The sequence below is a fragment of the Vulpes lagopus genome, chromosome 6 (genome assembly GCF_018345385.1).
Source record: "Vulpes lagopus strain Blue_001 chromosome 6, ASM1834538v1, whole genome shotgun sequence".
Lineage (NCBI taxonomy): Eukaryota > Metazoa > Chordata > Mammalia > Carnivora > Canidae > Vulpes > Vulpes lagopus.
Genome location: NC_054829.1, coordinates 320,470 through 341,345, shown reverse-complemented (window position 1 = coordinate 341,345; position 20,876 = coordinate 320,470). Strand labels below are relative to the sequence as shown.

At 56.1% G+C, this 20,876-nt stretch overlaps 2 gene segments (V, D, J or C); both read right to left on the bottom strand.

Moving 5' to 3' along the window:
- The window catches only part of LOC121492978, a 107,346-nt gene that overhangs the window by 68,878 nt on the left and 17,592 nt on the right, over positions 1–20,876 (bottom strand).
- LOC121493303 lies at positions 11,802–19,772 on the bottom strand. The segment is given in 8 exon segments: positions 11,802–12,132; positions 12,420–12,568; positions 15,812–16,123; positions 16,323–16,649; positions 16,989–17,057; positions 18,328–18,447; positions 18,756–19,049; positions 19,766–19,772. Coding segments are annotated over 8 exon segments (1,287 nt in total).

Genomic DNA, 20,876 nt, shown 5'->3' with positions numbered 1-20,876 from the left:
TCCAGAAGTGAACCCTCAGCTTTATGGTCAACTAATATTCGATAAAGGAGGAAAGACTATCCACTGGAAGAAAGACAGTCTCTTCAATAGATGGTGCTGGGAAAATTGGACATCCACATCCAGAAGAATGAAACTAGACCACTCCCTTGCACCATACACAAAGATAAACTCAAAGTGGATGAAAGATCTAAATGTGAGACAAGATTCCATCAACATCCTAGAGGAGAACACAGGCAACTCCCGTTTTGCACTCAGCCACAGTAACTTCTTGCAAGATACATCCATGATGGCAAAAGAAACAAAAGCAAAAATGAACTATTGGGACTTCATCAAGATAAGAAGCTTTTGCACAGCAAAGGATACAGTCAACAAAACTAAAAGACAACCTACAGAATGGGAGAAGATATTTGCAAATGATGTATCAGATAAAGGACTAGTTGCCATTATTTAATCTATTCTATTTTTATATATATTCTCAATATGCTGCAAACCATGACTTCAAACTGATGCACCCAACCCACCCCCTAGTACATGCCCTGTCTAGTTTTCCCAATCTTGGTGGCTGAGGGCCTCTCCTCTCCTCTCCTCTCCTCTCCTCTCCTCTCCTCTCCTCTCCTTTCCTCTCCTCTATGCATTCACTTACTGGGTCAACATCCTGGGTGCAACATCCTCCTGTCTCTGCCACCATTCTTTGTTCACATGGAGACCTTCCTGTAATCTGGGGTTTGGAGGTCCAGGGTGCCCCCAGCAGAACTTCTGGACCCTGCTTTAGACCTCAATTCCCAGGAGGGCTGCTCCACCCTGGGTGGGGCTCTGAGCTCTGACTCTGCTCTGGGGTTTGGTGTCCCCATCTTGATCTGCCCACATAACAGCTTGGTGGCAAATTGCTCAGGAAATGAAAGGTCCTGGGTTGGATCATGATCCCACCCCTCATTCCCCAGATTCATGCCCACCCAGACCCTATGACCATGACCACATTTGGAAATGGGCTCCTTCTCGGTGTCCATCGAAAGATGAATGGATAAAGAAGATGTGGTCTATATATACAATGGAGTATTACTCAGCCATTAGAAATGACAAATAGCTACCATTTGCTTCAATGTGGATGGAACTGGAGGGTATTATGTTGAGTGAAATAAGTCAATCAGAGAAGGGCAAACATTATATGGTCTCATTCATTTGGGGAATATAAATAATAGTGAAAGGGAATAGAGGGGAAGGGAGAAGAAATGTGTGGGAAATATCAGAAAGGGAGACAGAACATGAGAGGCCCCTAACTCTGGGAAACGAATTAGGGGTGGTGGAAGAGGAGGAGGGCGGGCGGTGGGGGTGACTGGGTGGCGGGCACTGAGGGGGGCACTTGAGGGGATGAGCACTGTGTGTTATTCTCTATATTGGCAAATTGAAAACCCATAAAAAGTAAATTTATTATAAAAAAAGAAAATAAAGGAAATGGGCTCCTTGCAGACATAATCAAATTATGATGAAGCCATCTGGAAGTGGGATGTCCCACCATCCAATGTGATTACTGTCCTTAGAAGGATATTCATACAGAGACACAAGCTGAACACCACAGGACAATGGAGGCAGAGATTGGCGCGACTGGCCAAGGCTAAGGTTTTCTGTGTGGTCAGCGGCTCCTTGTAGCTGAAAGAGGCAGAGAGGGTCCTCCCATAGATGCGCTGGCAAGAGGGTGGCCCTTCCACACCATGATGTCAGGCTTCGAGCTTCCAGAACTGCTACAGAACGGCTGTAGTTTTGGAGGATAGTCGCTCTGGCAGCTCTGTTCTTTCCTTCAGCTCCGCCTTCTCTTCTGTTGCTTCTGCTGCTGCAGCGACCGTCTGAGTCACAGTTAATCCTTGAAGCCAGGGCGCCTGCCCTGTCCTGTGGCTGCGTGCACGGTGCTGGCTTTCTTTAAGCCCTCTGGTTCTGTAAGGCTTCAGCTGATTCAATAAATACAGTGTACTTGACTCGTATTTGATAAGATACGTCTCTAGGGTTTTCTATCTCATCTAAATATTAGTGGATGATATTGTATCCCTTCATCAAGTAGTAATTCTCTCTCTTGTTCTTTATGTATATTTTGTCCTCTTTCTCTTTCTCCTGACCAGTCCCCTCAGAAGTCTGTCCTTTTTAAGAAACAATTCTGGACTTTCGGTGCCTCTCAGTTGCTTCTTTTCTACATTTAATTGATGTTTTTTGTTTATATAACAATTATGTCCTTTCTTGCTTTGTGTTTTTTGTTGTTGTTGTTGCTCCTTTTCCAACTTGTAAACTTGGACTCTTCCTTAACTTACATTTTCTCTCTTCCAGACACTTAAGGCTATGGATTCTTCCTCGGACATGGCATGAGACATGGGCAGGTCACTCACCTTTTGCCAAACACACTCATCATGTTCACCGTGTTGTCAGGGAGTGTGCTGCATTGGGCCCAAACATTTCAACATTTACTGAGTTGTGAACCAGGACCCAGCTGAGGGTGAGTTTCTACAATCTGCAGTGTGTCCAAGGAGAAGCGCTCCTTGATTTCTGGGTCAGAATCCCACAAAGTCTGACAGATAGTGCTTGTGGCTCTGCTTTCAAATGTCTGCATGGCGATTCCCACCTCTTGAGTCCCTTCTGCTCAGGGCTTGACCTCATCTTGCCACTGACACTGCTCTTGAGAGGGCAGCATGACCTCTGCTGTGCCTGACCCAGGGGTCATCCTCCAGCCCCCTGACAAGACCTGTCAGAGATGCTGGGTGTAGCTGGAGCACCTCCTTCTCTACTGAGTGCCTCTCTGCCTCTTGCTCTCCAGCCTTGGTCATGGAGGCTCCCGCTCCTGGTGTCTGGCACTCCCTGCCTCCTGGCTTGGACTTCTGTGCACACTTTGTCCTTGGTTGTCCCCACCAGTCCTGTAAAGATCAATGCCAGCCACGTGCAGACGGTTCCAAATTCAAGTCCCCATCTCTGGTCTCTATGTGAACACTGCAGTTGTGGGTCTCGCTGTGGGACCCCACCCCAGCATCCCTTCACAGCCATCTAATTGGCAACTCCAATGCCATCCTAGAAAGGAAGCTCTTGATCTCTCGATCTCAGTAAGTGGCAATTCCATCCAAGCTATGGGTCAGGAGACCTCCTTGCAAACCTGTCAGGTCTTCCACCCCAGGATGTGCATGACCTGAACCCTGTTCTCTACTACCACTGCCCCCACACCACTGCCTCTGTGTCCTGTTCAGACTCCTGCACTGTCACCACTTGACACCATTTGAAGAACCCCTCTGGGGGCTTCTTGTCACCTCGGAGTGAAGCCCATGGTGCATTATGCCAATGGATCCTTTCACCTGCTGCCCTGTCTGCTTGCAATGTGCTCCCCCAGCCCCACACTGACCTTGCAGGTCAAAGCCAGCACCTCCAGGTAGTGTCCTGGTCATCTGCCCGATAGCACCCAGTGCTGCTGTTTGGCCTGGCCCCGTTTTTTACAGGGACATTTACCTGTTTTTCTGCTCATCCTACATCTGGACACTGGTGCTGCAGTGCAGACACCCTGTGTGTACTTCCACCTTGACACCTTCTTGATGCACAGCGGGCTGTCAATGAACAGCAGCTAGCTGAACAACTGCTCAGTTGTTTGGAGCTGCTTTCTTTGGTTATTTGTGACAATAATGTCATGTGTTTTCTTGGTTGTTTGCATTTACAGCCCCCTGGGAGCGATCTTCCCTTCTCCACCTTCCACTGAGAACTGTCTGAAGCTCACATCTCTCCCACTGTCTGCATGGTTCCATCGCTCCTTATGGAGATGCGGTGATGCTTAATTTCGTCTGTTAATGTGACCAGGCTACGGTACTCCAGTATTTGGTCAAACACTCATCCAGAGACTGAAAGTAATTTAAAAGCGTGATTAACATTTAAATCAGTAGACAGGGATCCCTGGGTGGCGCAGCGGTTTGGCGCCTGCCTTTGGCCCAGGGCGCGATAATGGAGACCCAGGATCGAATCCCACATAGGGCTCCCGGTGCATGGAGCCTGCTTCTCCCTCTGCCTGTGTCTCTGCCTCTCTCTCTCTCTCTCTCTCTCTCTCTCTGTGTGTGACTATCATAAATAAATAAAAATTAAAAAAAATAAATCAGTAGACAATGAGTAAAGCAGATTGCCTCCATGTGATGGTGGGCCTTGTCAAATCAGTTGAAAGCCTTGAGTGAAAAAAGGCTGAGGTCTCACAAGGAAGACGGAGCTCTGCCTTCAGACACTTCCTGACCTGACCTGCAGCATCCACTCTGCTCTCCCAGATGCAGGCCTGTTTTATAGATTTTTGGCTAACCGAGTCTTCATAATCATGTGCTCTGGGTCCTTAAAATACCCCCCCATAAATATAAATAAAATATAAATACAAATATATATATATATATATATATTTATATAAAGGATAGATGAGATTTTGAAATAATATTGACAGATTTTCCTGTCACACACACACATCTATCAATCATTTATCTATGTATAATCTATCTATCTGGTCTATCACTGTTTATTCTCTGAAGAACTCTAACCAATAGACTCTTTGATGTCAAATGCTTTGGCTGCTGTCTCCCGTCCCTTTCACTTTGTGTATTCTGTCTTCCAGAATAAGCTCAGGAAGCATGGGCAGGCCTGACCACAGTCGGGAATGGACAACAGGCCCTTGCCTGCAGGACAGAACTCTGGTTTCTGCCTACATGCCAGGAAGCCTTGGGCCACAGGCCCTGGTGGCAGAGCAGCTCAAATCCTCCCCTCAAACATCAAGAGAGGGGGAAATCAGTTGGGCCCCATGCAGGTGGCTAGGCGGTGAATTCCACCGTGTGGGACCAGACTTGTCAAGCCTTGATTTAGGTGTGGGAGGGCACATATGTCCTGTTTATCACAGAGCTGGAAACAGATGTTTCTGCCCAGGGTGGATGGCTTCCCGGCAGGCTGGACTGCGGTGGCCCCGGGTGAGCTGCGGAGCGTGCAGGGAAACCGCCCTTGGCCTGCTGTCATAGGGTTGAGTTACAGCTTGTGGCTGCAGGACTGGGGAAGATCACACACACACACTCCCTACACCAAGGCAAACAGCCTAAACTGGGGCCCCACAGGGACTGTCACATGTCTCTGGCACATAGATTTCTGAAGTTGGGCAGAGGTCAGTTGATGCTTATTTAAGACAAAAGGGGAAGTCCCAGTAAAAGGCAGACCACTGGATTCTTCCATTGAAGGAAATAGCCTGACCAGTTGGGAGGGGCCAACCAGGAGGGACCAGCCAGGAGGGATCAACCAGGAAGGATCATCCAAGAAGTACCAGCCAGGAGGGACAAACCAGGAGGGACCAGTCAGGAGGGATCAGCCAGGAGGGACTAGTAAGGAAGGATCAGCCAGGAGGGACCAGCTAGAAGGGACCAGACAGGAGGGATCAACCAGGAGGGACCAGTCAGGAGGGGCCATCCAGGAGGGATCATCCAGGAGGGACCAGCCAGGAAGGATCACTCAGGAGGGAGCAGCCGGGAGGGACCTGTTAAGAGGGGCAAGTCAGGAGGGATCAGCCAGGAGGGATCATCCAGGAGGGACCATCCAGGAGGGACAAACCAGGAGAGACCAGTCAGGAGGGATCAGCGAGGAGGAATCACTCAGGAGGGAGCATCCAGGAGGGACCAGGTAGGAGAGTCCAGCCAGGAGGGACCAGCCAGGAAGGATCAGTGAAAGAGATTGGTCAGGAGTGATCAGTGAGGAAGGAGCAGTCAGGAAGTATCAGTCAGGTGGATCAGACAAGGGAATCACCCAGGGGGAATCAGTCAAGAGGGGCCAGCTAGGAGGGACCAACAAGGAGGGATTAGTCAGAAGGGATCAGCCAGGAGGAGCCATCAGGTGGGGCCAACCAAGATGGATCAGTCAGGAGGGACTAGGCAAGAGGGAATAGCCAGGAGAAGCCAGGCAGGAGGGACCAACCAGGGGGGGATCAGCTAGGAGGCATCAGCCAGGAGGGACCAGACAGGGGGGATCAGGCAGGAGGAATCAGTAAAGAGGGGCTATCCAGGAAGCCAGGAAGGATCAGGGAGGAGGGATCAGTCAGGAGAGGCCAACCGGGCAGGTCAGTGAGAAGGGATCACCCAGGAGGGATCATCAGGGAGGGATCAGCCAGTGGGACAAGCCAGGAGGGACCAGTGAGGAGGTACCAGCCAGCAGGGGTCAGTCAAAAGGGAATGGCCAGGGAGGATTAGCCAAATGGACCAGACAGGAGGGATGAGACAAAGGGATCACCCAGGAGGGATCATCAAGGAGGGATCAGCCAGGGACAAACAGCCTGGAGGGATCATCCAGCAGGGATTATCCAGGAAGGATCAGCTAGGAGGAATCAACCAGATGGGGTCAACCAGGAGGGACCAGCAAGGAGAGGCCAGACAGGAGGGACCAGCAAGGAGGGATCAGCAAAAGGGATCAGTCGGGTTGGATCAGTAAGTAAAGATCACCCAAGAGGGATCAGCTTGGATGGATCATCCAGGAAGGATCAGTCAGGAGGCTTCAGCCAGGAGGGGTCTACCACGCAGGACCAGCCAGGAGGGATAAGAAAGAGACACCAGTCAGGAGGGACCACCTGGAGGGATCAGCCAGGAAAGGCCAACCAGAAGTTGCCAAGTAGGAAGTATCAGCCAGGAGGGATCAGCCAGGCTAGTCCAGCCAGGAGGAATCAACCAGGAGGAGCAAGCAAGGAGAGGCTAACAAGGAGGTATCAGCCAGTAGGGATCAGCCAGGAGGGATCATCAAAGAGGGATCAGCCAGGAAGAAATAACCAGAAGGGATCAGCCAGCAAGGATAAGTCATAGGAAGCATCCAGGAGGGATCAGCCAGGAGGGACCAGGCAGGAGGGGCCAGCCAAGAGGGATCAACCCAGATGGATCACCCAGGAGAGATCACCCAGGAGTGATCATCCAGGAGGGACTAGTGTGGTAGGTCTGAAGAGATCACCAACGAGGGATCAGCCAGGAGGAAACAGACAGGAGGGATCTGCCAGCAGGGATTAGCCAGGAAGAATCAGCCAGGAGGGATCAACCAGGAAGCTCCAGCCAGATGGGATCAGCCAGATGGGATCAGCCAGGAAGTGCCAGCCAGAAGCAATAAGGCAGGAGGAATCAGCCAGGAAGGAATAGCCATGAAGGACCAGTCAGGAGCGATCAGCCCACAGAGGCCAGCCAGTAGGGACCAGCCAGTAGGGATCAGCCATGGGATCAGCCAGATGGGATCAGCCAGATGGGATCAGCCAGATGGGATCAGCCAGATGGGATCAGCCAGATGGGATCAGCCAGATGGGATCAGCCAGATGGGATCAGCCAGATGGGATCAGCCAGATGGGATCAGCCAGATGGGATCAGCCAGATGGGATCAGCCAGATGGGATCAGCCAGATGGGATCAGCCAGATGGGATCAGCCAGATGGGATCAGCCAGATGGGATCAGCCAGATGGGATCAGCCAGATGGGATCAGCCAGATGGGATCAGCCAGATGGGATCAGCCAGATGGGATCAGCCAGATGGGATCAGCCAGATGGGATCAGCCAGATGGGATCAGCCAGATGGGATCAGCCAGATGGGATCAGCCAGATGGGATCAGCCAGATGGGATCAGCCAGATGGGATCAGCCAGATGGGATCAGCCAGATGGGATCAGCCAGATGGGATCAGCCAGATGGGATCAGCCAGATGGGATCAGCCAGATGGGATCAGCCAGATGGGATCAGCCAGATGGGATCAGCCAGATGGGATCAGCCAGATGGGATCAGCCAGATGGGATCAGCCAGATGGGATCAGCCAGATGGGATCAGCCAGATGGGATCAGCCAGATGGGATCAGCCAGATGGGATCAGCCAGATGGGATCAGCCAGATGGGATCAGCCAGATGGGATCAGCCAGATGGGATCAGCCAGATGGGATCAGCCAGATGGGATCAGCCAGATGGGATCAGCCAGATGGGATCAGCCAGATGGGATCAGCCAGATGGGATCAGCCAGATGGGATCAGCCAGATGGGATCAGCCAGATGGGATCAGCCAGATGGGATCAGCCAGATGGGATCAGCCAGATGGGATCAGCCAGATGGGATCAGCCAGATGGGATCAGCCAGATGGGATCAGCCAGATGGGATCAGCCAGATGGGATCAGCCAGATGGGATCAGCCAGATGGGATCAGCCAGATGGGATCAGCCAGATGGGATCAGCCAGATGGGATCAGCCAGATGGGATCAGCCAGATGGGATCAGCCAGATGGGATCAGCCAGATGGGATCAGCCAGATGGGATCAGCCAGATGGGATCAGCCAGATGGGATCAGCCAGATGGGATCAGCCAGATGGGATCAGCCAGATGGGATCAGCCAGATGGGATCAGCCAGATGGGATCAGCCAGATGGGATCAGCCAGATGGGATCAGCCAGATGGGATCAGCCAGATGGGATCAGCCAGATGGGATCAGCCAGATGGGATCAGCCAGATGGGATCAGCCAGATGGGATCAGCCAGATGGGATCAGCCAGATGGGATCAGCCAGATGGGATCAGCCAGATGGGATCAGCCAGATGGGATCAGCCAGATGGGATCAGCCAGATGGGATCAGCCAGATGGGATCAGCCAGATGGGATCAGCCAGATGGGATCAGCCAGATGGGATCAGCCAGATGGGATCAGCCAGATGGGATCAGCCAGATGGGATCAGCCAGATGGGATCAGCCAGATGGGATCAGCCAGATGGGATCAGCCAGATGGGATCAGCCAGATGGGATCAGCCAGATGGGATCAGCCAGATGGGATCAGCCAGATGGGATCAGCCAGATGGGATCAGCCAGATGGGATCAGCCAGATGGGATCAGCCAGATGGGATCAGCCAGATGGGATCAGCCAGATGGGATCAGCCAGATGGGATCAGCCAGATGGGATCAGCCAGATGGGATCAGCCAGATGGGATCAGCCAGATGGGATCAGCCAGATGGGATCAGCCAGATGGGATCAGCCAGATGGGATCAGCCAGATGGGATCAGCCAGATGGGATCAGCCAGATGGGATCAGCCAGATGGGATCAGCCAGATGGGATCAGCCAGATGGGATCAGCCAGATGGGATCAGCCAGATGGGATCAGCCAGATGGGATCAGCCAGATGGGATCAGCCAGATGGGATCAGCCAGATGGGATCAGCCAGATGGGATCAGCCAGATGGGATCAGCCAGATGGGATCAGCCAGATGGGATCAGCCAGATGGGATCAGCCAGATGGGATCAGCCAGATGGGATCAGCCAGATGGGATCAGCCAGATGGGATCAGCCAGATGGGATCAGCCAGATGGGATCAGCCAGATGGGATCAGCCAGATGGGATCAGCCAGATGGGATCAGCCAGATGGGATCAGCCAGATGGGATCAGCCAGATGGGATCAGCCAGATGGGATCAGCCAGATGGGATCAGCCAGATGGGATCAGCCAGATGGGATCAGCCAGATGGGATCAGCCAGATGGGATCAGCCAGATGGGATCAGCCAGATGGGATCAGCCAGATGGGATCAGCCAGATGGGATCAGCCAGATGGGATCAGCCAGATGGGATCAGCCAGATGGGATCAGCCAGATGGGATCAGCCAGATGGGATCAGCCAGATGGGATCAGCCAGATGGGATCAGCCAGATGGGATCAGCCAGATGGGATCAGCCAGATGGGATCAGCCAGATGGGATCAGCCAGATGGGATCAGGAATTGTGCTGCATTTGTAAATCTGTGCCATGTGCAGGCAGATGTTCATTCACTCAGCAACTGTTTGCTGAGCACCTAATGTGTACTGGGCTCTGCTCTGCATGTTGGGGGTCATCAAGGAGCAACAGGAAACACTGTGCTCTGGCAAGGAGAAAGAAATAACCGACCAATTTAATAAGAAAGGGAGCCAGAGAATGTGCCAGAGGGGAGAGAAGAGAACTCAGTGGGGGAGGAGCAGAGGGCAGGGGGCAGAGCCACCACAGGCCCCATGTGCAGTCTTCTGGTGAACCGTGGGGAGACTGAGGCCTCATCTGGTTCTGGACACAGGGCTGCCCACACCGCTGAGAGGCTGTCAAGGGCGCAGTGGGCAGGGTGGCTGCACAGGACGCCACCAAGGGTGCATGGTGTGCACACCGAGGCGACAGGTCAGCCAGATGGGATCAGCCAGATGGGATCAGCCAGATGGGATCAGCCAGATGGGATCAGCCAGATGGGATCAGCCAGATGGGATCAGCCAGATGGGATCAGCCAGATGGGATCAGCCAGATGGGATCAGCCAGATGGGATCAGCCAGATGGGATCAGCCAGATGGGATCAGCCAGATGGGATCAGCCAGATGGGATCAGCCAGATGGGATCAGCCAGATGGGATCAGCCAGATGGGATCAGCCAGATGGGATCAGCCAGATGGGATCAGCCAGATGGGATCAGCCAGATGGGATCAGCCAGATGGGATCAGCCAGATGGGATCAGCCAGATGGGATCAGCCAGATGGGATCAGCCAGATGGGATCAGCCAGATGGGATCAGCCAGATGGGATCAGCCAGATGGGATCAGCCAGATGGGATCAGCCAGATGGGATCAGCCAGATGGGATCAGCCAGATGGGATCAGCCAGATGGGATCAGCCAGATGGGATCAGCCAGAGTGTCAGTGACGTGGAGCTCCAGTGGCGACATGTGGAGTCAAAGTCTGCATGTAGCAATGAGACGTGGGCTGAAGCCGTGAGGCATGATTGGGTGGGTGAGGATGGAGGCACCTGGAGGCATAAGCAGTGACAGGGGAGCACCGACACTGTGGTGTCAGGAGCCAGCAGGGGTGTTACCGTGGGTTGGCTGGGGGCATTGGGCTTGGCAGCGGCTCCCCCTCACTCTTCTCCCTGGCCAGTGGGCGGGGCGGGCAGGGAGCATGGAAGGTGTCCACCACAGTCGCCTGCCCCCTGTGACCACTTCCGCTCCTGCAGCTGAGGACTCTGGGTGACGGCAGGACTGCAAGTGGTGACTGTGTGCTGAGCCATGCCAGGGTCACCTCTGGGCCCCTTCAGGCACTCCTGCAATTACCGCTCACCCCATTCCACTGACAGGTATGCTCCCACCCACTTCCCTGGAAGGACGTGATTCACGAGGGTCTGAGGTCATGCCTGAGGCTGTGAGACCAGGCACACACAGAAAGAGCTCTGTCTACGGGGCTGTCCTAACTCCCACCATGTAGAGCCATGTTCCAATGTTGTGTGTGAACCTGTGTGGGTGCATGGGCACATGTCTGTGCATTTACGTGATTACACACAGCAGACCAGCATGTGTACATGCACATGTGTGCACATGCCTGGGTATTTGCACATTTGTATGCATGTGTGTGTGCTCCGTGTTTATAGGGGTACAATGCACATGTATATTGTTTGTGCCTGTGCATGTGTGCTTATGTGTGAACCATGCTCGTGCACACGTATGTACACACATGTCTGCATGCATATGCCCGTGGGTGTGGGGAGCAGCAGCCCCCTGTGACCTGTGCTCCTGTGCACATCTGGATGCACACATGCCTGCATGCATGTACCCGTGGGTGTGGGGAGCAGTAGGTCCCATCCCAGGGCAGAGGTCCCAGGGCAGAGAGCAGTAGGTCCCAGGGCAGAGAGACCCCCACCCACCTTTTCCCATGCCTCCACACCACGTGCCTGACCACTGCTCTACCCCTGCCCTGGGTGTGAATCTCTTGGACGTTTGTCTGCAGACCCTGGATCCTCTGAGCAGAGGTAGGTCTTTAAGACTGAGGTGGGGAAGCAGGAGGCAGGTGGAATGAGCAAGGTTGTTTTTTTAAAAAATTATTTATTATTATTATTATTTATTTTATTGGAGTTCAATTTGCCAATATATAGCATAACACCCAGTAGCAAGGTTATTTATGGAGCAAAAAGGCAAGGGGCTGCCGTCAGGACGGCTGGATCGGGGACACGCAGGGTGGGATGCCCTCCTCTCTGCATCTGGTGGCTGAACTCTAGACAGAGGTAGACAGAGGTAGGCAGGGGGTGAGCAGAGGTGGGCCCCCAGAGTCCAGGCCGGGCCTCTCTGTCCTTGGCAACAGCATGCAGGCTGGGCCTCCCTTCTCTGAGGGTGCCAGGTGTCTACTCTCCTGGCGTTACTTCACCTGCAGGAGGAGTCCAGTGAGGAAGGGGGCTGGTGGCCAGAGTGGAGCAGGGGGAGAGTGTGAGAGGCAGGGTCCCCAGAGGACACAGCCCATCCTTGTGTCCTGCCTGGCTGAGTCAGGGCCAGATGTTTCACTGTGGGGTGCTGTGGTGGAGGGGAGGGGTCCCTGGTGTCTCCCCGCCCGCCCGGGGCCCACCAAGGCCGCACGTGCCCCCTCTCCCTGCAGACTCCCTGAGCCTGCTCCAGCGTGTGCCCCGGCCCTGTTCACAGGTGTGCCGGCTGCCTTACTTTGAGGAAGGTGACAAAGCCGCTGTAGAGCAGAGTGAGGACGAAGAGGGCCGCGAACGTGGGCCACAGTCCGCTGGCATCTTCCAGATCCATGGAGTCTCCACTGCTCTCGTCGTGGCTCTGGGGGGCTGGGGGGGTCATGGCCAGACCTGGGAGCAATGGCACCAGTGGGAAGGTTCAGTCCTGCGCCTGGCCCACGTGAGGGGGGGTGCCAAGCTACAGATGACTCTGAGGCTTCCTGATCCTGACGGAGTGCCCACCTGATGCACCTCTGTAAAGCTCTCCCTGCCCCCCTCCCTCCAGCACCAGGGGCTCCACAGAAACAGGGAGGCCCAGAACCAAGTGGGGCAGATGGACTGGAACCACACACCCTGGCACAGAAGCCAACATGTCAGCATGGCAAGTGCACACGGGCAGTGGGTGGCACTTGGCAGGTGCAGACACAGGCAGCCTGGCCCAGCCATGGTGAAAGCACCTTTAAAGAGGGGCTGCTGTCATGACAGGGACCAGACGGCTTGACCATGCGACCAGAAGTGGGGACCACACTCTAAGCAGAAGTAACGCCGTGCTCTGGGATGGAGCCTGAACCAGGAGGGTAGAGGGGCCCAGTGTGGCCAGAGCAGAGAGCTTGGGCAGGGGTGGCAGAGGGGCTGGGGCTGGGTAGGGCCCTTCAGAGCAACAGGGAGCCCCTAGGGCCTTGAAGCGGGTGACTGACTTGGCCAGATCTGCCTGTTGAAGCCACCGCTGCCCCGGGAACCCTCACTGGGTGCAGGCGCATCAGGCCCTTGGCCTGACAAGCAGTTGGTGAGGCTCAGTACAGTGGGCCTGGGGCGGCGCAGGTCATGGACAGAGGAAGCAAGCGTGGACACCGCGCGGGCCTTGCAGACTCTATAGCAGTTGTCACATCTGGTAATGAAACTTAGGCACATTTTTGTTCTGTTTATTTCATTTTTTGAGTAACTAAACTCTAGTGCGTTCCACTAGGCTACTGGTCCATGTCGCACAGGGAATTTCAAAAAAGGCAGTGGTTCTGACTCCAGGTAATATAGGAAAACCTGTTCTAGACACGGGATGTTGTGCTGAAAGGCTGGGGGGCTCAACCAGACAGGTGGACGTTGTGGCGGTTGCCCCGGACAGAGCTCTGTCCAGGTAATGACCCCCAGCCAGGGCAGTGGACCCAGCCCCAGGGTGGCGAGGCAGGGAGCGCTTGTCAGAAGACAGGGGTGGGGCGGGTAGGACATGCTTCCTGTGCGGCCTTCACTGCAGCGCGGCAGGGCAGGGCAGAAGGCAGTCTGTGGAGCACAGCCTGGAGAAGCCTGACATGGGATCTGGACACAAGTGGAACTGTTTTTAATTACAGGGCCTGGATCTCCTTGGGGTCAAATTCTGTTTGCTACTTTTCATCAGATTGTGGGTGAAGCTCTTCTGCTTCTTTGCATGTCTTTTAATTTTTGGTTGCGTGCTGGACATTGTGAACAAGCCAACAGCTGGCAGAGGGTAAGTGCACTCTCCCTGGGAGGGGGGGGTGGGAGTCTAGCAGGACAGGGATGGGGTCAGGACCCTCTGCCCACAGAGGCTGTAGGCCTGGACACCTGACCCAGTTCTTCCCATGGTGGCCACTGAGCAGGCTCCTGTATGGAGCAATCAGTGGTGGAGAGGATGCAGAGAGGATGCTTTTGTGCTCATAGCAGGTGTCATCCCATGAGGACTTTAGAGTCTTGGGGATTCCCTCATTCCCTCCTCCTCCCTGGATGATCACACCTCGGTCCCCCTGTGCCCTGGATGGGGCTGACCCTCCTCTGTCCCCCTGTGCCTTGTCTGGGGCTGACCCTCCTCTGTCTCCCTGTGCCCTGGGTGGGGCTGACCTTCCCCTCTCTCCCCATGTGCCCTGGGCGGGGCTGACCCTCCTCTGTCCCCCTGTGCCCTGGGCCGGGCTGACCCTCCTCTGTCCCCCTGTGCCCTGGGCCGGGCTGACCCTCCTCTGTCCACCTGTGCCCTCGGTGGGCTGACCCTCCCCTCTGTCCCCCTGTGCCCTCAATGGGCTGACCCTCCCCTCTGTCCCCATGTGCCCTAGGTGGGGCTGACCTTCCCCTCTATCCCCCTGTGCCCTGGGCAGGGCTGATCCTCCTCCATCCCCCTGTACCTGGGGCCGGGATGACCCCCCCACTGCATCCTGTGTCCAGAGTGTGTGACCTTGGCAGGTGGATTTACCCCTGTCCCATGCAAGAAGTGTGACCACCACACAGATATCAGCAGGGTGGTGGTCGGAGCTGGGCCCAAGGAGGTTTGGCCACTCCCTGCTCACTCACATTCCTCCATGTTCCCCTGCCCTACTCTACACATGCCCACCCCTGTGGGTCCAAGGGGAGGCCTAGTGAGCACCCACAGCAACAATGGGCATAGGTGCCACAGTCCCATGGAGGGGATCATGAGGACCTCATTGGAGCTGAGCCCTGTCCACTGAGCTGTCCAGGCCTCTCCACATGCTGGCACATCTATGGGCTCAGGTGAGCTAGGAGAGCAGGTGCACACCTGCAGCCTGCAGCCTGGGGCTTGGTGCTTGATGGCAGATCAGTCTCCAGCCTTGACAGAGTCTGTCTGGGGGGCTAGTCTAGCCTCACCATGACGTCAGGCCATGGAAGCTGGGTCTGTGCCTGGAAGCAGCCTGTATGCAGGGTGTAGGAGGGTAGAGCCAGGAAGACTGCCAGTGTGGACCTGGCCCAGGGGAGGGAGGAGAAGTAGGGCCAGGAGGCTGCTCTAGGGGCTGGAGTACACAGTCCTAGGGGAACATGAGCCATGACAGGTGGCCCAGGGCAGGTGGCACCCAGAGGGGCAGGACACAGGGTCGAGAAGAGAGGCTTAGGACAAGGGGTAGACTGTTGTGGGCATGCGTTGGTCAGATTTCTTGGGCAGACCAGCTCCCACTTCTGGGTGTATCTGGCCCCTGAGATGCAGACTGTTCTCCCAGACTAGGGGGCTCCTGGGGCTTGGGGAGGCTCCAATGTCCCTGAGAGTAGTGTTGGGAATGACCACCCTCTCCAGGGGAGGGCCCTGTTCTGCATCCACCAGTGGGGCATGTCTTGGTGGGAAGTGGCTGCTGTTTGGGGCCTGGCAGCGGTGACACCCACCTCCCCACCCCTCCTAGCCCAGCATGTGGTGTGTGGACCTGAGGACACAGGTGTCAGTGCATACAAAGTCCTCAGTGTGGAGACAGCATGTGCACAGTCCAGATGCTGAGCTGGCTGGGTGGGGCCATCCTGGCTGGGTGGCACAGGCCCTTGGCTGCTGCCCCAGGACCTGGTCACTCAGCAACTCTGAGGGCTGCCCCTCCACCCCGACCCTGTGCTCAGGAGAGGCCGGCACTGAAGGCCGCATACCCATGTGCGACTCACCACTGTCCAGGCTCCAGCTGGTGTTGAGCAGCTTCCGGGAGGCCTCATGCCTGACCACACACGTGTAGGTGGGCAGGTGAGGGCCCTGGGGAGCGAGGACACGCAGGAGACTCCAGGTCTGGAACGTGCCACTGCCCGGCTGGGCCATGGGGGGTGCAGTGGCGAACCAAGAAGGGTCCACTTCAATCTGGTCCTTGATCCAGGTGAGGAGGATATCAGGGGGTGAGAAGCCAGACACCTCGCACAGGAACCAGGAGGCTGCTCTGGGCATGGTCAGGGCACGGACGTTGAGGCTGCTGGGTGCTCTGGCAGCTGCGGGGAGAAGCCTGGTTATGCTTGAGCCCCTTGGGGGCATTGGGAGAAGCTGGGTGGCCTGGGGGATGGTGGGTCCCCCCACTTGGTGTCTCCTTATGGGAGGAGGTGGCCAGCAGAGCCCACAGGAGTCATGTGTGTGCATGGTGGGGGGGGGTGCCCAGCCAGCCTGTCTCCTGGGCCTGGGGGCAGGCCTCACCATGCTCTCTGGCTGCTGCGGACACCACCTGGGAAGGCATGCTGGGGAGGCTCAGCGTGCAGGTGATGTTGGCCCCTGAGGCCCACAGGGATATGGGCAAGACCAGGCGGCTGCTCCAGCTCTGGGAGCCATTCTCATGCTCCTGCAGTGGCCCCTCCTCCACAGCCTCGCTGGGGGGCGCCCCGGCCACCTCCCAGGACAGGTGGGCCTTCTGCAGGTCATCCCCCACCACCAGGCAGGTGAAAGCAGCTTCTCCCTGGAGCCATGGTCCCCGCAGGGGAGGGCGCAGCATGTAGAGGCTGGGAGGGTGGGTGTGGTTCCAACACTCTGTCGGGGAGAGCAACCTTGGTCAGCAGGGGTGAGTGGGGGATACAGACCCTGCCTGGGGGTGGTGCTGGGGGTGGGGGGATACAGACCCTGCCTGGAGGCGGTGCTGGGGGGTAGAGGGATACAGACCCTGCCTGGGGGTGGTGCTGGGGGTGGGGGGATACAGATCCTGCCTGGGGGGCTTGCTGACCCCAGGAGGGCCACTCTCCCTAGTGCAGACTCTGCCCTCTTTGCTTCCTGGCCTCCCACTGTGGGGCTGGAGGTTGGCTTGGGGTCTGGCTTTCCCTGTGTTCCTCAGGTGGTTCCTCTCCTCCCCCACTCTGCACCCCAGGAACTGGCCTCTGAGGATGGTGTCCGCTGGGCATCCTGGCTCCTGGGCTTGCGTCTGGGTGTGGCTGGTGGGAGGCACTAGGGAGGAAAGGGAGATGAGACGGCAGCACACGTAGGGGGGCCCCTAGGCCTTCCTGCTCCCCGGGGCCCCAGGGCCTTCCCACACCCGCCGCTGCCCCTTCCTCCAGGCTCCTGAGTGGTCGCCCCACCAGGGTCACCTCTACAGTTAGGGTGAGGACAGCCAGTAGGGCTCTGGGCCACAGGCATGGGATAGACCAGGGGCCCACAGGTCTGTTCTGTCAAGGGTCACATTGTTAACATTTAGGCTTTGCAGTCAGTGGGGATCCCGCCTCTCCCATCCCCATCCCCCTAAAGCTGCAGGACACAGGGTCTGGGCTGCATCTGGCCGGCAGGACAGGCGGTGTGGGGCATAGATGTGGCTGGCCTGTTCTCAGGGCCAGGCTCCTGGGACAGCACACCTCAGGCTGCCACACCAAGGTCACCTTCCCCCAGAGGCCCACCCAGCCACAGGGTGTGAGGGCCCAGCCTGTGTGCAGCATCCAGCCCAGGCTCCTCATCAGCGGGCGTGTACCCTGGCCACAGGTCATGGTGGCATTCCGCATCCTTGCCTGGAGGGCTGACTTCTCTCGATGACCCTGTCCCCTCCGTGTCTGACCAGGCTGTGCTGAGCCAGGGGTTGGGGATGGCACTGGGGCAGGTTGTGGAGAGCCCACAGAGGGGCTGCAGCAGCCCACAGCCTCTGCCCTGTATGAGCTTCACCGACGCCCCAGAGGGCTGGCACCGGGGCTGCCATCCTCTGCTCATGAGGCCTGCTGCCTGGCTTAGAGGACTGAACCTTGTCCTGAGGGTGCAAGCAGGGTGGCTGTGACCCCGTGTGGCCTGCAGAGAGGCAACTAGACCCTATGGAGGAGGGTAGGCAGCTCAGAGAGGCCCTGTGTGGCAAGGAGGTCCTGGGTCCCCAGGGCTCCTGAGCCTTCAGGTGGCCAGCTACCATTCTGTAAGGGTCATGGGGCCACTTTCCTCACTCTACGCTTTGGCCATGTATCCTCCGTGGGGCTCTGTGTCAAGCTCACATCCAAGCTCTGTCCTCTGGGTCACACCCTGTCCCTGTGCTGTCTGTGGGGTGTTTTGTGGGGGTGTCTCCTGTTCACAAGGGGCCTGGCGTGGTGTCTGCTGCTGCCCAGCACAGGGCCTGCTGTGGGTAGACGCCACTGCAGCACCTGCCCTTCCTGACCCAGACGGGACTGAGAGGCTCATGGGAGATGTCACGGAGGGCTGCTGGAAGGAGTCAGCGGAAGGGATGGGAAGGCAGGAGGGGGCTCCTCACCTGAGACCCTGGCCATGCTGGGGGCTTGGGTGTGCTGGGGGCTTAGGTGTGGTCCTGGGGGCTTGGGTGTGGTCCTGGATGGCGCATGAGTCAACATGGAGGTGGCAGTTTCCCAGGATGCTAAAATCAGAGGAACAGTGGCAGGTGAGGGCCAGAGAGTGCATGCTGGGGATGGCAGGAAGGAGGGGTGAGCAGTTGCACCATGCAGAGGTGAGCACTGGGCCTTAGGAGGCCTCGCGCCCAGCACAGCCTTTCTCTCACACCGTGGGGCATGGTCTGTCAGGAGAGGACTCGAGGGTTGGGTGGTGGAGGGGGAGTTGCTGTGTCCTGCGTGGCCTGGCTGTGGTGTCAGTGCTCAGGGACCAGCCCTGTGGTGAAGGTGTGTGGGGGGCCTGGAGGGCCCTCCTTGGTGGTCGGGGGCCACCAACCTGGCCAGTGGATGGCTTTATGCAGCTTCCGTTTGTTGTCTTTCATGATGGCTTCGCAGTAGTGCAGCTCTGGCTTCCAGGGGATGGACAGGAAAGACACCTGAGTGTGGTCCAGTATCTTTAGCGTCTTCAGTGTGGTCTTTTCCATCTGGGCCTGTGACTCTGGGCCTGTCGTGACCCGCACAGAATCTAGGAAGGGTCCTTTTGCCAAGCAGGCCAGGGTTATGTCCTCACCATTTTTTGGGACCTTACATCCTGAGACCAAGGGGAGCAGAAGTGCCGATTCTCTGGAGGCTGGAAGACAGACACAGGTTGTGAGCATGCAGGGTGGCTGGGGAGGGGGCTCAGGGGGTGTGGCTGGGAGGGCAGAGGTAGCCAGTGGCTGATGGCCCCACCTGTCGTCTGAATCAGATAACTGGTGCTCCCTCGCTGCAGAGCCCATGGCTTGGTCAATGCTCGAGCTGGTGTCACCCAGACCCCTGCTCAGGGCCCCTTGACCTCTCCCTGGGACCTGGCTGGCAAAGTGTGACCAAACAAATGTGGGGTCCCTGCCTGTGTCCCTGATGGCACAGCTGCCTGTTAGGCTGTGGCCTCTGCCTTGTGCTGAGGTAGGAACAGATGGGCTTAGGCAGGACAAGGTAAGGGAAAGGCCCGGAGTCAGGCTCCCATAGATCCTAAGGAAACAGATAAGACAGTGGAAACAGAAAAAAAAACAACAACCCCAAAACCTGGCTCCCTAGCTGCGAAATGTTAGGGAGTATCTCCCTTTGATGGTTACCAAGCAATCACAGAAACTCACCAGACCACAAAGAATGAAGTCATTGAGGGTGTTATCAATAGTCCTGCTCAAACCAAGACAGCACAAAAATCTCAAGGCCACCAGCTTCCTAGTCAGTTCTCAATAAAAGACTCCTGCTAAAAGCCCTCAGAGGCAACCCTGACGGGACCTCTCTCACTTCTGAGAGCTTTCTCTAGACCTTTGTTTAATAAAATCCTATCGCTTTGCTCACTCTCCATTGTCCCCAAGATTCGTTCTTCGACTGCATGAGATAAGAACCTCGCTCTCCCACTCATTTGTTGGCAAATCAAACTCCAATAAAAAAATATATAAAAAAGAACCTTGCTCTCCCATATCAGTGCCACGCCTCCCAGGCACCACTGCTGTTGCTCAGACGTGCCCATTCGTCAGCCTGCCACCTGGGCTGTCTGCTTGGGTGGTGGTGCCAGTGCCCACTCCACTGGTCCCGTGAGCAGGACAGCTCTCTGCTCCCCTAAGCAGCTGGCCAAGCTGCCCTTGGGGCCCCTGCTGCCCAGACAGCTCCCTGGCATTCTCTCAGGCAAGGACTCCTATAACACATGGTCGGGGGGATGCCAGGCATGAGTGGGTCTGTGGGCAGAGCTGTGTCCTGACCCCCAGTGCCCCAGGATGTGACCTTGTATGGAGATAAGGTCATAGCAGAAGAATAAATAATTTATTGAGGTTATACTGTCAGAGCGCGGATGCCAAGCCCAATACGACTGTCCTTATGAGATGCAGTGGGATGCACAGAGGACAAATACCCTGTGAGGAAGAGCTGGTGGCTGGAGCACGTGCTACAATCCAGGAACACCAAGGGTCACCCATGACCAGCAGCAGCGGTGGTGTAGGACACAGGACGCCTCCGGGCCCCAGAGGGAGCCAACCCACCATACCCTGATCTGGGCCTCCCTGTCCCCAAGACTGGCACAATATGTCTCTTGTTTAGCCACCCACAGGAAACAAATGCCAGTTTTGGTACCAGAAATGGAGCATGATGTAAGAAACACCTAGAAATAAGGACGTGGCTTTGGAACATGCTGACGGGCAGAGGCTAGAGTTTTGATGTTTGTGTCAGAAAAAGCCAAATTGCCCTGGAGACAGATGGTAGAAATTTGGATGTTAAAGGGGACTCTGGGTGAGGGCTCAAAATGGAGGGGACAGCTGCTGGGACTACAACTTTGTCACCAAGAGAGTGTTGCTGTGCTTTCTTCAAAGCAGGCCTTGCAGTTACGGGGCATGGACTTTTCTAAACTAAGTGCAGGGGAAGGTCCAACCTCCGTTCCCTGCTCCCAGGAAATGTGGGAGGGGATAGAGGCACTCAG